Source organism: Cetorhinus maximus, chromosome 14, assembly GCF_964194155.1.
Source record: "Cetorhinus maximus chromosome 14, sCetMax3.hap1.1, whole genome shotgun sequence".
Taxonomy (NCBI): Eukaryota; Metazoa; Chordata; class Chondrichthyes; order Lamniformes; family Cetorhinidae; genus Cetorhinus; species Cetorhinus maximus.
In genome coordinates, this window is record NC_135892.1 from 25,655,211 (window position 1) to 25,672,323 (window position 17,113).

A 17,113-nucleotide genomic window follows, 5' to 3' on the forward strand; every position below is an offset into this window, starting at 1 on the left:
TATGGCTCATCTTCTCCTGAAAGGACAGGGGAGTCCACTCTCTACCTGCAGTGCCATTGCAGCCTGGCCAAGCCCAGCTGAGGAATACCTTGCAGAGCACATCCGAGTTGTGGCCCTTGAGCCAAAAGGCACTCAATCCAAGCAGCCAGGGCTCACCCCCTTGGCCAGCCCTGGCATCATTGACAGTTGGCACTCAGTCTCTGGCACCCCTGAGGTCCACAGGGGGATGACCACACCTTATCGCTTCTGCACACTGACCCATGCCAACACGGTACTCGCCCTTTCTGAGTGCAGCAGGTCTTTGAACCGCTCCTGGCACTGCACCCATGTATGCCACACGACATCATGGCTGCTAACCAGAGCTGCCACCTCCTCCCATGCCCTCTTTGTGAGGTGCGGCGGCCTCCTCCTCCCATCCCTGGGGACAAGTGTGTCCCTCCTGGCAGCCACCTCCTCCAGCAGGACCACGAGGCACTCATCCAAAAAGCGGAGGGTCAAGTGCCCACCTGATCTGCCCTCCCGATTGGTGTCTCCAGCTGCACTTGACTTCATCAAGACAATGCAGAGCAGACGTCCTTCTGTGGCAGCCTTTGTTGGGCTGCCTGGGTGGTTTTTAAACCGGCCACCGGGTCGCCATTGGGCCCGGCAGCCGACAGGCCCTCGCCCCCACTCGGCCCTTCCCGACCTGTGAAGAGCAGCGTTTCATGCTAGGGGGCCTTAATTGGCCCACCAGCGTGAAATCATGGTCGGGGGCTGATTGCGGGTGTTGGCTCGTTTCCTGGCGGTTCCCGGGCCCGCCGACTGTGCCCACCCACTGACCTCAAAATTCAGCCCACTGTTATCTTTCTCATACATGCTGACAACATCCTCCATCTACCTCACCACCATCCCTCTCGACTCCTCCACAAATGGGTTTTGGCAGCTGCGATACAATAGATTTATAGTATATTTATAGTTGCTAAATTATCAGACTGCTTATCTTACATCCTGTACTGGGTGAGCAGGAACTTCTTCCAATGAAATATTGGGAAGACTGAAGTAATTGTTTTTGGTCCCCGCTCCAAATTCTGTCTCCCAGCTACCAATTCCATCCCTCTCCCTGGAAACTGTCTGAGACTAAACTAGATTGTTTACAACCTTGGTGTCGATTTAACCCCGAGTTGAGCTTCCAACTACATATTTGAGCCATCACTAAGACCACCTTTTTCCACTTCTGTGACATCACTCGACATTGCCCCTGTCTCAGCTCATCTGCTGTTGAAACCCCTGGACTTGACTATTCCATTGCACTTGGCTGGTCTCCCACATTCTATCCTCCTCCTTTTGAGGTCATCCAAAACTCTGCTGTTCGTGTCCGAACTTGCAACAATTTCTGTTCCTCTATCACCCTTGTCTTTGCTGACTTACAATGGTTTCTGCTCAAGCAGTGTCTTGATTTTAAAATTCTCATCCTTCTTTTCAATTCCCTACATGGCCTTGCCACTCCCTGTCTCTCTAATCTCCTCCAGTCCCACAACCTTCTTGGAATTTCTGCGCTCATCTAATTCTGGCTTCCTGAGCATCCCAATTTTAATTGCTGCACTGTTGGCGGCCATACCTTTCTCTGGAATTCCTTCCTTGCACTTCTCCACCTTCCCTTCTTGCTTTCCTCTTTTAAAACACTCCTTGAAACCTACCTATTTGAACAGGTTTTAGTCATCTGACCTAATATTTCCTTATACAGCTTGGTATCAAACTTTTTTTTAATGCTGAATTCCCCTTGGGACATTTTATTACATTAAGAGTGCTATCTAAATATGTTGTTGCTGTTTGATGCATGGAAGTGTCTGCCTTGGGAATGAAAGTGGTTCAGTACCACTTCTGCTGCACCAGTGGATTGCCTTGCAATTACAGACACCATGGTTATTTATAGGATGCATGCTTGCATGTTCACCCAATCACACTATCCTCATTTAAGTAGAAGTTGAGTGTTGTTCATGCATTGAGAAAGGTCTTCATCATTCATGCTGGTTCCTGCCATTCCTGTGCTAATGGACACTTCTCCAGGTGCGTTCCGACTCTGCAAGTGGATCATTAAGCAGCTGAGAGATTCCTGAAACCCTCTGCCGTACCTAATCCTTGATTGTGGTGAGACAGACTGCTGCATTTTGAGCAAAGGTCTCTAGAGGGCCAGTCAGATCTTCAGTGATAGATGGTAAGGCTCAGTTTATGATCTTTGTCAAGGGGATTCAGTTGCAGAGTTGGAATTTCCATATTCCCTGTATTCATGCAGCACAGTACATTGTCTTCTCTATATATGTTCCTCAGACATAATAGCAACAGATAGTGCTCTGCTAAAATATAAGCATATCTGTGCATGAATCCAATTACCAGAGTTTATTTCCCCATCTGTGATGCTATCCCAAACTGAAGGGTTGTTAGAATGCCAAAACCCTCCCAGGTTTGATGCACAAGTGATACTCTTTCCAGCTATCCTTAGTCCATCCTGCTGCAGTGTTCATCTTCAATGGAGGAAGACTCTTGGCTCCAAAAGGTGTGCACTCTTCTTTGTAGGACCTCTTCCAGTAGTACTACCAAAGCTCCCCCATTTATCATATAAATGGCACCATTTTGAAAAGTGTAAATGACCAGAGAAATCTTGGTGTCTATTTACATAAATCCTTAAAGGTGGAAGGGTAAAATGCATATGGATTATTTAGCTTTGTAAATTGAGGAATAAAATATAAAAGCAGAGAAATCATGCTAGAACTTTGTAAATCACTGGTTCAGCCTCAGCTGGGGTATTGTGCACAGTTCTGGATACCACACTTTAGAAAAATGCGAAAGTCTTAGTGTGGGTGCAGAGGATCTTTACAAGGATGAGGGTCTTCTGTTGTAAGGAGAGGTTGGAAAAGTTAGGGCTGTTCTTAGAGCAGAGAAGGTTAAGAGGTGACTTAATGGAGGTTTTCAAGATGATGAGAGCTTTTAACAGAGTTAGATAGAGGGGAAAAAATCCCTCTGACAGATGGGTCAGTAACTAGAGTCATGGATTCAATATAATTGGCAAGAGGTCCAGAGAGGAGATAAGAATTTGTTCACTGGGATCTGGGATGCTCTACCTGAAAAGATGTTGGAAGTTGATTCTATAAATAATTGGATATGAAACCTGAAATCTTATTTATTGACTAAAAGAATAAACCCGCAGGATTCCACAGTTTAGACAAATTGCTGGGTTGTATTGGAGTGGCATCATGCAAACTTTCTATCATAAGCTGAGAGGTTCCACATGAATCCTTGCTGAAGTCTTAATACATGTGTGTACATTTCACTGTCTAGAAATGACAAGAATCTTGGTGTTTAGTAAAATGAACATACTGTAAATTACATCAAGGAGCCCTAATAAAATTGAAGATATGAATGTTGTTTAAATTGGAGCTGTAAGTTGTTAATTCCATTAATACTGTCCCTTTTACAAGAAAAAGTAACATAAAATTACTATCATAGGAAGGTACTTATCCAGAGTTTCTCTCTAGCTAAAGTTGTTGTCTGGTTACACCACTGAAGTCTGTGTGGGTTGGCATTAGATTTAGTGCAGACTCTTCTAAATGAAACCATCTGCACTGTTTATCCAGTTTGCACAGACAAGGTGGAATGTGCAAGTGGCATTAAATGGCTTTGCACAGCAAACTGACACTGTCTTGACTCTTTATGACTCCAAGTGAGAGGGAACTCTTTCCCCTCCCTGCCCTGCTTCACCACCCCGCCCTCCCCTCTGTTTATCATACATTGGCAGATGTTCAGCATGTTTCATCAAATACCAGGCGAATGTATTCTAGACATACTCCGTTAATTTATTAAGATTGTATTGTATTCACGTATCAGCTTATAACTGCTTTGCTGTTAATTCTTTTCAATTTTCCTGAATAAAATACATGACAACTGACCTGGGCTTTTGTCAAGTTGTTGATTTGAAGTTTCTCTGCTTTAGCTGTAGTATTAATTGTTCGCTTGCATATGGCACACTAAACTTGGACTGTTTAGTTGCACTGTCCTCTGAGCCAATACTATTACAGAGAGCAATGCAGAGGGTACTGATTAGAGCTGCAGTGATTACAACCAAAGCTAAATAATGGAATGTTCAACTTGTGTGGGCCTATAAAGTACATACTTGTATATAATTAAGCTTATGCATAACACATTGAAATGCCCTTTTCATTTTTAGTTGGTCACTGGCTCTGTAAATCATTTTTAACAATATAGCATTGATGCTTTAATATTAAAGAGCTCTTATATATTTTATAAATCCAAAGGATTTAAGATAATTGGTAAAAGATTTGGGTGTGGGGGTTGTTGGGGAGAGGAGGAGAAATATTTTCGCACAGCACATGATCTGGAATGCAGTCCTGAAAGAGTGGTGGAAACAGATTCAACAGTAAGTTTCAAAAAGGAAATGGATACATACTTAAAAAGGAAACATTTGCAGGGTTGCATGAGTAAAAAAAAAGGTGGCACTAGTGGGATAGTTCTTTCATTCATCCAGGCCTCCTTCTGTGCTGTATGATTCTATATGTGAATATTTGATAAATCCTGTCAGTAATAGATATTTCATGACCAAGTCCTGTTGAAACAATCCTTGTACTGATAAGGGAACTGACACTTAATGTGCTTTTAATTTTGTAAAGTTGAAATGACCTTTGTGGTTAAGGAAGAGGGCTTGTGTTCTGTCATACAACATCTTCCATGATAAGTCAGGAAGGGGAGGGGCAGGCTCCTACTTTAAATTCTTTATTTTTGGCTTCACTTTTTTTTACATGAAAAGGGAATGCGTATAACGAAAGATGACCTAACTGGATGGTAAATGACTATACTGTCGGGAAGGTTCCTTAAGATTATATAATTCTTATTCCTGTATCCCAGTAATGCATTAAACATAGCTTGCAATGAGAGCACAATGGGACAGATCTATTATTTTGTTCTAAAAACAGAATTTCAGATTTCCAGCATCTGCCATATTTTGTTTTTATTCCTGTTCTCCTGCCTTTTGTTTTATGTATGATCTTACAGCACCATATGTTATGTTGCATTCATTGAAACACAATTGTCGATCTCAGTTTTAAAAGAAGTGGTTGATCTCCACATCAAAGTTGTGAATCACGGGCCACAATAAGAAAAAGATAATACTCTATCAAAATAAAAATCTAATCGTAATGATAAGAGATGCTGCAGCCTTGTTTGGAGTTTTCCTTGTATCTTAAAGCCATGAGCAATATGAAGCAGGAATCTTTGCATGATTCTGACACTGAAATTGTTGTGCAATCCTATGTGTATTGTACAGTACCGTGGGATACCTTGTTGGTCATCAATCTGTCAGACCGCTGAATTACAGCTAACTCAAAGTTATAATATGTGACTTTGATAATTCAAATTAATTTTATCTGCTGAACAGAATTTGAATTATTCAATAAGTAACATAGAGGAATAGGAATTTAATGTTTTGTTTTAAATTGCATCATCATATACATTAAATGAAGCAACACTGAACTAAGCAGAGTAACTTGTATAATAACACATGAGGCATCCTAGTTCCCATCTGGTCAAAACAACATTGTCTGGCAGTTTATGTCGAACAATACGTTGACAAATTTGAATCTGTAAATCCTCTGTAAAGATTTTGCCCCCTCAAGTCCTTGTTCATTATCTCTGAATTTCTTCATCCGTTTAGTATGTTAGGTATGGTAACTAGAACGATTGGGAGTTTGGTGTTGGGCAGTGTGAGATCACCCATTTTGGAGCCCAGGAAGACAATTAGGAATATTTTCCTCAGGGTAAGAAACTAGGAACTGTAGAAACGCAAAGAGATTTTGGTGTCCATGTACACAAATTCATTAAAAGCTAGTGGATAGGTACAAAAAGCAATCAAAATGACATGGCGTATTAGACTTTACTTCTAGGAGGCTGGAATGCAAAGGGCAGGAAGTGGTGTATTAGTTGTACAGTTGGCCAGTACCCTTCTGGTATACAGTATTCAGTTGGGGGCATTGAACTTCAGGAAGGATATATTGGCCTTATAGGAGTTACAGAGCAGATTCATCAGAATGCTACGGGGCCTTAGGGTTAAATTATGAAGACATAAGAACATAAGAAATAGGAGCAGGAGAAGGCCATTTGGCCCCTCAAGCCTGTCCCGCCATTCAATAAGATCATGGCCGATCTGCCCCAGGCCTCAACTTCTCTTTCATGCCATCTCCTTACAGCCCTCAACTCCCTGATATTTCAAAAATCTGTCTACCTCCTCTTTAAATACTTTGTGATCTAGCCTTCACAACTCTGAGGTAGAGAATTCCAGACATTCACTATCCTCTGAGAGAAGTTGTTCCTTCGCATCTCAGTTTTAATTGTGTGTCCCCTTATTCTGTAACTATGTCCCCTAGTTCGAGATCCCCCACTAGTGGAAACATCTTCTCAACATCTACCCTGTCAAGCCCCCTCAGAATCTTGTATGTTTTAAATAAGATCACCCCTCATTCTTCTAAACTCTAACGAATAATGGCCTTACTCGTTTAGCTGTTCTTGATAAGTCAACCCCTTCATCCCAGGAATCAGCTTAGTGAATCTCTTTTGAACTGCCTCCAATGCCAGCATATCCTTTCTTAAGTACGGGGACCAAAACTGTACACAGTACTCCAGGTGCAGCCTCACTAACACCCTGTACAGTTGTAACAAGACTTCCCTATTTTTAAGCTCCAATCCCCTAGCAATACGGGCCAAAATTCCATTTGCCTTCTTAATTACTTGCTGCACCTGGATGCTAACATTTTGTGTTTCATGCACAAGAACACCCAGATCCCTCAGTGCTGCACTTTTTTGGAGTCTCTCTCCATTTAAATAATAGTCTGCCTTTTGATTCTTCCAACCAAAGTGCATGACCTCACATTTTCCTACATTAAACTCCATCTGCCAAGTTTTTGCCCACTCACTCAACCTGTCTATATCCCCTTGAAGATTCCTTATGTCCTCATCACAACATGCCCTCCCACCTATTTTTGTATCATCAGCAAATTTGGATACATTAGACTCTGTCCCCTCCTCCAAGTCATTAATATAGATAGTAAATAATTGAGGCCCAAGGACTGATCCTTATGGCACTCCACTAGTTAGTTATGCCTTTCCAACCTGAAAAAGACCTATTAATCCCGACTCTGTCTTCTGTGTGTTAACCAATCCATAATCCATGGTAATACATTACCCCCAAAACAGTGAGCTCCTATCTTGTGCAATAACCTTTTATGTGGCACCTTATCGAATGTCTTCCAGGAAGCTCCATTCTTTTATTTAGGTGCAAAGTAAATGACCTCGCATTTGCCTACATCAAAATCCATTTGCCACAATGTTTCTTATCCATTTAATCAACCAATATCTTTTAATCTGTAATTTTATGCTTCCATTTAAACTTCTTAAAATCCTGCCTATCTTTCTATGCCATCGTCTTAAGATATTAATAAATACGCTGAATAGTTGAAGCCCAAAAGCAAATCCTTGCAGGGCATCACTAGTCAGATCCTGCTAGTTAGAATACCTGCCTACTATCTCAACTCTGTCTCCTTCCGCTCAGCCATTTTCCTAATCAGATCAATAATTTGCCATCAATCCTATGAGCTACAACTTTAACTAACATGCTCTTATGAGGGACTTTATCAAATGCCTTCTAGAAGTTCATGTAAGTAATATCCATAGACATTACCCTGTCCTCTACTTTAGTCACCTCTTCAAAACATTCAGTCAGAATAAGGTATGATCTACCCCTTACTAATCCATTCTGGCTCTCTGACCAGCTGAACATTTTCATGGTGTTCAGTCACCCTATCCCAACAGGAGGTTAGGTTAACTGGCCTATAATTCCTTGGTATTTTTCTCTCATCTTTCTTAGCCAGCAGAGTGATGACTCAATTTTCCAAGCTAAAGAAGCACTTCCCGAATCAAGAGAACTTTTGAAGATTGTAGTAGATACGTCCCTTTTTAATTAATTCACAGAATGTGATTGTTGCTAGCAAAGCCAGCATTTCTTGCCCATCCCTAATTGCCCTGGAGAAGTTGGTGCTGAGCCCCTGTTTTGAGCTGCTGCAGTCCCCGTGGTGTAGGTATACCCATAGTGCTGTCAGGAAGGGAGTAAAGATTCCAGGTTTTGGACCCAACGTCAGTGAAGGAAACGCGATTATAGTACCAAGTCAGAATGGTGTGCATCTGCAATGTTCTTTCACCTACTTCAATAGAGACTCTGCTCACCTTGGGAACTGTTCCAACAAGGATTTATACCTGGTACCCTTACTGACTATACTGATATATAAATCTATAATGTGATTCAAACCCAGGTTCACCTCCCTGTTACATCCTGTTGTGGGATAACTGATGGAACATGGGGCTGTGATACAAGTGCAATGGTGTCTTGGGGTAGAAAGGGAGAAACTGGCCCCAATCCCGAGCTGCTGCCTGCTTACCCAGTGGTTTGTGCTGGAAAGCCTGGGGGTAACAGCAGCCTTAACTGATTTCTTCCCATTCCCCAAAGTTGAATATCATAAAAAGGGAGAAACATGGGAACATGATTGGGCTATTCAACCCCTCGGGTTTGTTCCCCCATTTGATTTGACCACGACTGATCTATAGCTTAACGCCATCTTACCTGCCTTGGTTCATAACCTTTCAATATCTTTACCTTTCAAAATTCTATCAATCTCAGGTTTGAAATTTTCAACTGACTGAATCCTGCAGTTTGTTTAGAGCAAAAGTTCAGATTCCCGCTATCCTTTGTGCGACATCACTACTGAATGGCTTGAATCAAAGGTTATGCCCCTTTGTTTTGAACTCTACTACCAGAGGAAATAGTTTCTATTTATCCTATTAAATCCTTTAATCATCTTCAACATCTCAGTTAGATCAATCCTTAATCTTCTATACTTGCAGGGATACATGAGGTATCAAAAGTGCTGGGGGCAGAGTCCCAGAAGATTTTGTCTGAGTTAGCTCTTGAACTACATTGTCTTTCTTCATCACCTTCATTATTTTGTTTATTTGAAACTATTTTGTTGACTTTGTTAATTTGGTCCTCGGTGTGTGAAATCAAGTTAATCATAATCTGCACAAACACTTTAGTCGTCACTCCTTAACAATTCTCTTAAGCTGCTTTATTCTTCTGACAAATGTAGTATTTGATGGGGCTTGAAAGTACAATAGCCTGTAACCATGCGGAAGTTCTACATTGTGTACAGGTCTAAAACCTTACCCCTTAGCTACTTGTGTTTATAACTCTAATGTACTTTCTCTGAATCATAGTTTACCACAAATGATCAATGTTGTGAAACATTATATCTAATATGTATGCACTATTGTCATTCAATTAGAGAAATGGAGTTGTTGGCTTAATAAATGGTTGAGTGTTTGTTTTTAGTGAACTGTTCAAATGTTTCAGTTTCTAGTGTGTAAAATGCATTTGCAAAGTTGACTACAGGTTGAATAGTAAGAATCATACAAAATTAGCTACCCTCTGGAGGATGATAAGGCGCCTTACGTTCTGAAAGGCTGTGCAGTGATTGGTTGTTAATATGATTGATAACATTCATTATAAACCATCTGCTCACTTTTGTAGGTGACAACCCCCAGTGCAACATTAACCTCACTTTCAGAAAACAGATATTGCCCTGGAGATTACCTTCTGAAAATTCTGGGATTCCTCACTGACTTGAAGCTCCTTTTGTGTGAGTAAAGGCCCCTAACCAATTTGGGCTGCCTTTATAATTTCTTTAGATAAAAATGCAGTGTATATGAGTTGCACATTATACAAATTACCTGTTAAACGGGATCCTTCCAATCAGATAATGATATACTGTTTTAGATACTGGAATTGAAGATGTAACAAACTGCAGCAAAAATTAATACTACAAAGTAAAATCATTTTTCGATTCAGTAAACATTGCACCTTTGCAGAATCGCCATTGCATTAAATAGTATTTTTTATTTTTACGGACAAAATTTAATTGAGGGTTCAGATGATGCCTTTAGGTTTAACTAGAGCATTGTGTATGCTGCAGGTATTTACTGCAAGAGTCAGTATTGATTTATATCTCATCTGAAACCTCAATATCTAACGCGGTTTCAGTTTAACCTCACTGGAGAAGTGTTGTCATGTGATGTGGTTTGGGCTGTCTGAAGGCTGTGAAAGACGCTACATAAATGCAAGTTAGTATTTCATTCTACCTCTGTATTACACACTGGATGATAATCCAGGGGTAATTTACTGCTGGATCTTTCCCTTTTATGAAATGGCTTGCAGCCTGCTAAAGAGATGGATTGGAGAAATGTAGCAAAAAACTCCTGAATGGTAGGATTGCATCGGCGGGAAAAGTACGGGCAGATAATGGAAAAAGTTAATCCTTTATTCTGTTGCAGAATGAAGATGATCTGACCTATGACTCCATGCATCAGATTACGGAATGAATTACTTCATTGCACCGAATGCTGCAACCTGCAGAGTATTTAAAACCTCTTTCAGACAACACTGGGACGTAGTGCGGAAAGAGCTGGTTTTCCAGCGTCTCAAGTTTTCTACCTTCCCATCTCTTAATTGTCGGAGAAAGGATCTAAGCAAATACGAGCAAGTGGACGGTAAGAAATATGCCTCCTTGGTCCGCTCCGTTGTCTCGACAAAGACCAGCTCCCAGACCCCTGAGACCCTGCTTGGAGAGGATGGCCTCTTGTACGGACCAGTCTTCAGATCGAAGCCGGCCACTGAAGAGCCGGAAGCCGAAAGCCCCCGAAACCTGGCTCCGTTCCTCAACTCGGAACGGCAGACAGCTGAGCGTGAGCCAGGCTCCGTGCTCAAAGTACCGTTACAGAAAATGTCACGGAGGAATCACTCGAAGACCAACTTGCCCAGCGTGACGCGCATCCTGCAGCTCACCATGAGTCTGGAGCAAGCGTTTTACTTGGAGCGGTGGAAACGGAGAATGATAACTGAGCTTGGCCGAGATGGCTTTGAGGAGTACACTAAAAGTAAGTGCACCCCATGATGCTGAATATAAGGAAGGTTGGGGTTTAAGTGACCACTCTGTGTTGATCTGGTTACGTAAAATTTGCAACATGGGAATATTTTCAGCTCAGCTAGTATGTGCTGGCGTTTATGCTCAGCATGTGCTTTCTCCCATCCCGCTTCATCTAACCCTGTCTGCTTATCCTATTCTTTTCTCCCACATATACTGATCTGGCTTCCCTTTAAAGATACCTGTGCTATTTGCTTCAACTACCCCTCGTATTAGTGAGTTCTATATTCTCAGCACTCCCTAGGTTAAAAAGTTTCTCCTCAATTGTTTATTGGATTTATTGGTCTTATATTTATGGCCTCCAGTTTTGGGCTGCTCCACAAATGGAAACCTCTTCTCTGTGTCTACTCTACAGTTACTTAATGCAGATGGCTATTGACCAGGTGAAAATACTAGAAGTTATGTCCTGAAGCCAGTCTTAATGCCATTCTAAACTATAATTGTTTAAGTAGATATCACTGCCAACTTAATACTGAGGAATAGCTTTCCCCATCATTCTGTAAATGTGATCAGCTTTGTTTAACGGTGTCAAAATCATCATTATGTCAGTATGATGTTTAGCTCCTCCTCTCGAAAAATACTGTCAACCTTTTAAAATTAATCCATGCCCGTACCACTGGACTTGATGTTCACCCTGTCCTGAAATTCTCCACCTAATGCTGCAGTAGGAGCAGCATCAACTCAAAGACTGGCGGTTCAGGGCAAGTAAGAATGGACAATAAATGTGGTTGTGCCAGTTTTTCCCACACTCTATTGACAAGCACAGAAATATTAAACAGTTGAAACAAGAAAACTGCAGAACATGGAAAATCAGCCACGCTTATGCTTCTCCATGCAGACCATTGCCGTCTTAATACTTCCCCCTGAAACAGGCAGTTTATGTTAACATTGTACTGACTATCTGCTTGGAAGCCAACTGACTAGATAGTCCTCATAGAAATTATAATATTTCAGGACAGTCTTTAAATTACTTCTTTTTCTTCTTTTATCCCCCATTGTTTTCCTCTTTCTTTCACTCCCCTCTCCCCCCCAATCACTCTTGTGCGTACACCTACCCTTCCCAGTCTGATCCAGATTGTTTTTTGTGCCAGCCATTTCAATGCTGACAATAGCCCCCAGTAACTATCTGGATTTCCCCTCACGCCACTTGGGAAGTTCCTACAAAATCACTTGTTGGTCACCTAGTACAGAAAACTGTCTAATCCTGGTGACTAGAGCAAAATTTAAATGCGCTTTCCATTTCTGTGACCATTCTTCTAGTGACATTAGACACAATATTTCTCCAGATATTCTGAATCGAGGGAAGCTTTTCCATTCTGCTTTGGAGGAGACTCTTCTCTCAACCAAAATTCCAAAAACTGACGATGAAGAAATTGCAGGGTACTTGCACAGTGTGCAGGACATCTTAGCAGACATTAGAGAAACTCGAGTCTTGGAGAGTGTTGTGAGTCATCTGCCATTGCAGTACATGGGGATAGTAGACTGCGTTGCAGAATATCGGTAAGATCTGGCATTCCTTTCATCTAATGTTTACATTGCAGTGTCTATGGTTATAAAATCAAATAGATAGATAAGGCTTAATAGACATGGCAGTGCAGGTGGTGTGTCATAACAGCAGCATGTGGAAGTTAATGGAGAGCATTGTGATTCCTGACAACCATACCTACACTAAGTGTCCACAGGTTGAAGAACTTCGGCTCAGAGTTGTTAAGCTGGAGTGCAAGTTGTAAACATTGCAGGGCATCAGGGAGTGGGGGAGACTTGTCTGTACACTTTGTTCCTGGAGACAGTCACACCCCTTAGGTTAAGTAGAACTTTAGAGTTGATTAATGGTCATGGACAGGCGGGTGTGACTCTGAGTCAAACAGTAATGGGGATCCAAGAGGTAATGATAGAGGAGCCTCAGTCTCTACCTGTATGGATGAGAACAGGGACTGCAGAGTGGATGGGCAAACTGACCATAGCACCGTGGTGCAGGAAGTCATTCAGGTGGAGGGGGGGTGATGAAAAGGAATATGGGAATAGAGGACACTATGGTCAGGGGGAAAAATACTGTTCTCTGCAGCCATGACCAGGAGTTCCAAAGGATGTGTTGCCTGTCGGGTGTCAGGGTTAAGGACATCGTCTTGCAGCTGGAGAAGAACTTGGAGTAAGAAAGGAGGATCAAGTTGTCGTGATCCACTTAGGAAGCAGTGGCATAGGTAGAACCAGGAATGGTATTCTCCTGGGAGAGTTTGAGGAGTTAGGGTCCAAATTAAAATGCAGGGCCTTAAAAGTGGTCATCTGAGTTGTTACCTGAGCCACATGCCAATTGGTGCATAGGGTGAAGCAGATCAGAGAATTAAACATGTGGCTGAAAGAGTGGTATGGGAAGAAGGGATTTCAATTCATGGGGCACTGGTAGCAGCACTGAGAAAGAGGGGCTCCTGGTCCTGTTGAGATGGGCTTCGCTTAAACAGAAATGCTGGAAATATTCAGCAGGTCAGGCAGCATCTATGGAGAGAGAATGGGTCGTGTAGAAAAAAGAACAAAAGGGAAGGCCTTGTGATAAGGTGTAAGACAGGGGAGATTAAATGACAAAAGAGATGATGGTGCAAGGCCAGAGGGAATGGCCATGGGGCCAGTAAAGAAACAAAATATGTCCAGAGGAGGTGTGAATGGCAGAATAATGAACGCCTTCCATCTGAAAGGAAAAACAAGAAAAAAAAGAGTGGAGCCAAAACTTCTAGAGAAAAATGAAACAAAATGGGAGCAGAAATTGCAGTCTGAATAGTTGAAATCCAGTTGATTCCAGAAGGCTGAAATGTGCCTAATCTAAAGATGAGGCACTGTCTCTCGAGTTTACATTGAACTTCATTGGAACATGGCATGAGATCAAGGACAGAGGTCAGTGTGACAGCACAATGGAGAATTTAAATGACCAGCGACTGGAAGTTTGGGGTCACGCTTGCAAATGAACGGAGGTGTCCTACAGACTAGTCACCCAATGTGCATTTGTTTTCCCCAATGTAGAGCATACCACATTGTGCACAGCGAATACTGTATATCAGTGCTTCCCTAACTGTTTTCCAATGTGACCTCATTTTGACACATGCACATTCTAACTAGCTTCTCTCCTCCCACACAGCACATAGGTCAACCAGCCAGCAGGGAGGCATGACAACACTGATAGCTCAAGCCCCAACTCTGGTCCAAGCTGGAATGCAGCTAATTCACCAACTCCATGCTGCTGTTCTGCCTACCAGCTATTGTCTATTAAGAATTTCATATTTTCCTAACACATTTTTAATTCAGATTTGCTATTCTTATTAAGCTCTGACCCCCACACTCCAATGGAGTAAACTCATATTAGGAGGAAAACAGTGCAATTGATGCTGTCCCCTTTTAGACTGGATCATCTAATAAATAGGAAGGTTACTGTCTCGCCACCTACATACTCACCTTTGTAAGAACTGACTCCTCTTCAGGCTCCAGTTAATATTTTCAGATCATTCGATTTATTTATACATCTCTCTACCTTAATTTACACAAAGGAACAGGAACTTCTGAGTTAGTGAGTCCACTGCACACAACATTTTTTAAATGGTCTTGAAAAGAAGGAGAAACAGTCCCAGGTTCCAGGCCACCAGTGCCGAGATTGGATCCAGTAGAAAGATTCAGTAGGAGAAGAATGAAGTGGGGGGGGGTGGAAGGAGGAATTCAGTGACTCACATGTTGGGGGGGGGAGCACGTGACCCCCATCTGCTATCTCTGCTAACCCATTTATGATTGCAACCCACAGTTTGGGAATCGCTGCTGTTTACTAAATTGAAAGAAGTGCACATAAATCACTGTCTCACCTGGAAGTAGGATTTGGGGCCTTGGCCAATCAAGGACTGAGATTGATTTTTGATCCCTTGGGGAATCAAAGGATATGGGGAACAGGTGGGAAAGTGGAGTTGAGACAGAAGATCAGCTGTGATTGTATTTATTGTATATATCAATGATTTGGATGAGGGAACCAATTGTAATATTTTCAAGCTTGCTGATAACACAAAACTAGGTGGGAATGTGAGTGGTGAGGAGGATATTAAGAAGTTTCAAGGCGATTTAGACAAGTTGAGTGAGTGGGCGAATACACGGCAGATGCAGTATAACGTGGATAAGTGTGAAGTTATCCACTTTGGTCGGAAAAACAGAATGGCAGAGTATTATTTAAATGGTGATAGACAAAGGGACCTGGGTGTCTTTGTACACCAGTCACTGAAAGCAAGCATGCAGGTGTAGCAAGCAGTTAAGGCGGCAAATGGTATGTATTTTTTTTATTCATTCATGGGGTTTGGGCTTCGCTGGCTGGGCTAGCATTTATTGCCCATCCCTAGTTGCCCTTGAGAAGGTGGTGGTGAGCTGTCTTCTTGAACCGCTGCAGTCCATGTGGCGTAGGTACACCCACAGTGCTGTTAGGAAGGGATTTTGACCCAGCAACAGTGAAGGAATGGCGATATATTTCCAAGTCAGGATGGTGAGTGACTTGGTGGGGAACATCCAGGTGGTGGTGTTCCCATCTATCTGCTGCCCTTGTCCTTATACATGGTAGTGGTCATGGGTTTGGAAGGTGCTGGCGAAGGAGCCTTGGTGAATTCCTGCAGTGCATCTTGTAGATGGTACACACTGCTGCGACTGTGCATCGGTAGCGGAGGGAGTGAATGTTTGTGGATGTGGTGCCAATCAAGTGGGCTGCTCTGTCCTGGATGATGTCAGGCTTCTTGAGTGTTGTGGGGGCTTCACTCATCCAGGCAAGGGGAGAGTATTCCATCACACTCCTAACTTGTGCCTTGTAGATGGTGGACAGGCTTTGGGGAGTCAGGAGTTACTCATCGAAGTATTCCTAGTCTCTGACTTACTCTTGTAGCCACAGTATTTATATGGCTAGTCCAGCTCAGTTTCTGGTCAATGGTAACCCCCAGGATGTTGATAGTGGGGGATTCAGTGATGGTACTGCCATTGAACATTAAGGGGTGATGGTTGGATTTTCTCTTGTTGGAGATGGTCGTTGCCTGACACTTGTGAGGTGCAAATGTTACTTGCCACTTGTCAGCCCAAGCCTGGATATTGTCCAGGTCTTGCTGCATTTGGACATGGACTGCTTCAGTATCTGAGGAGTTGCGAATGATGCTAAACATTGTGTAATCATTAGCGAACATCCCCACTTCTGACCTTATGATGGAAGGTCATTGAAGCAGCTGAAGATGGTTGGACCGAGGACACTACCCTGAGTAACTCCTGTGGTGATGTTCTGGTGCTGAGATAACTGACCTTCAACAAGGACAACCACCTCCCTTTGTGCTAGGAATGAATCCAACCAGTGGAGAGTTTTCCCCCTGATTCCCATTGACTCCAATTTTGCTAGGACTTTTGATGCCACACTTGGTCAAATGCTGCCTCGATGTCAAGGGCGGTCACACTCGCCGCACCTCAGGAGTTCAGCTCTTTTGTCCGTGTTTGAACCAAGGCTGTAATGAGGTGAGGAGCTGAGTGGCTCTGGTGGAACCCAAACTGGGCGTCAGTGAACAGGTTATTGCTAAGCAAATGCCGCTTGATAGCACTGTTGATGTTCCCTTCCATTATGTTACAGATGATGGAGAGTAGACTGATGGAGCGGTAATTGCCCGAGTTGGATTTGTCCTGCTTTTTGTGTACAGGACATACCTGGGCAATTTTCAAAATAGCTGGGTAGATGCCAGTGTTGTAGCTGTACTGAAACAGCTTGGCTAGGGGCTCGACAAGTTCTGGAGCATAAGACTTTAGTGCTACTACTGGAATATTGTCAGGGCCCATAGCTTTTGCACTATCCAGTGCCTTCAGCTGTTTCTTGATATCACGTGGAATGAATTGAATTGGCTGAAGACTGACCGGTGATAATGGGGACCTCCGGAGGAGACCGAAATGGATCATCCACTCAGCATTTCTGGCTGAAGATTGTAGCAAATGCTTCAACCTTATCTTTTGCACTGATGTGCTGGGCTCCTCCATCATTGAGGGTGGGGATTTTTGTGGAGCCTCCT

At 42.6% G+C, this 17,113-nt stretch overlaps 1 protein-coding gene across 3 annotated transcripts in view; it reads left to right on the forward strand.

Moving 5' to 3' along the window:
• mgme1 (mitochondrial genome maintenance exonuclease 1) overlaps positions 1-17,113 on the forward strand; it is a 38,429-nt gene that overhangs the window by 10,615 nt on the left and 10,701 nt on the right. Inside the window, exons 2-4 of one of the 3 annotated variants that reach the window (XM_078556705.1) lie at positions 2,047-2,194; positions 10,420-11,022; positions 12,356-12,569. In XM_078556705.1, the coding sequence (XP_078412831.1) occupies positions 10,464-11,022; positions 12,356-12,569 (773 nt within the window). In that variant the 5' untranslated portion in view covers positions 2,047-2,194; positions 10,420-10,463. Of the gene's footprint in view, positions 1-2,046; positions 2,195-9,712; positions 9,729-10,419; positions 11,023-12,355; positions 12,570-17,113 lie in introns of those variants that run through there. The other 2 variants (XM_078556707.1, XM_078556706.1) reach the window with 2 other exon arrangements.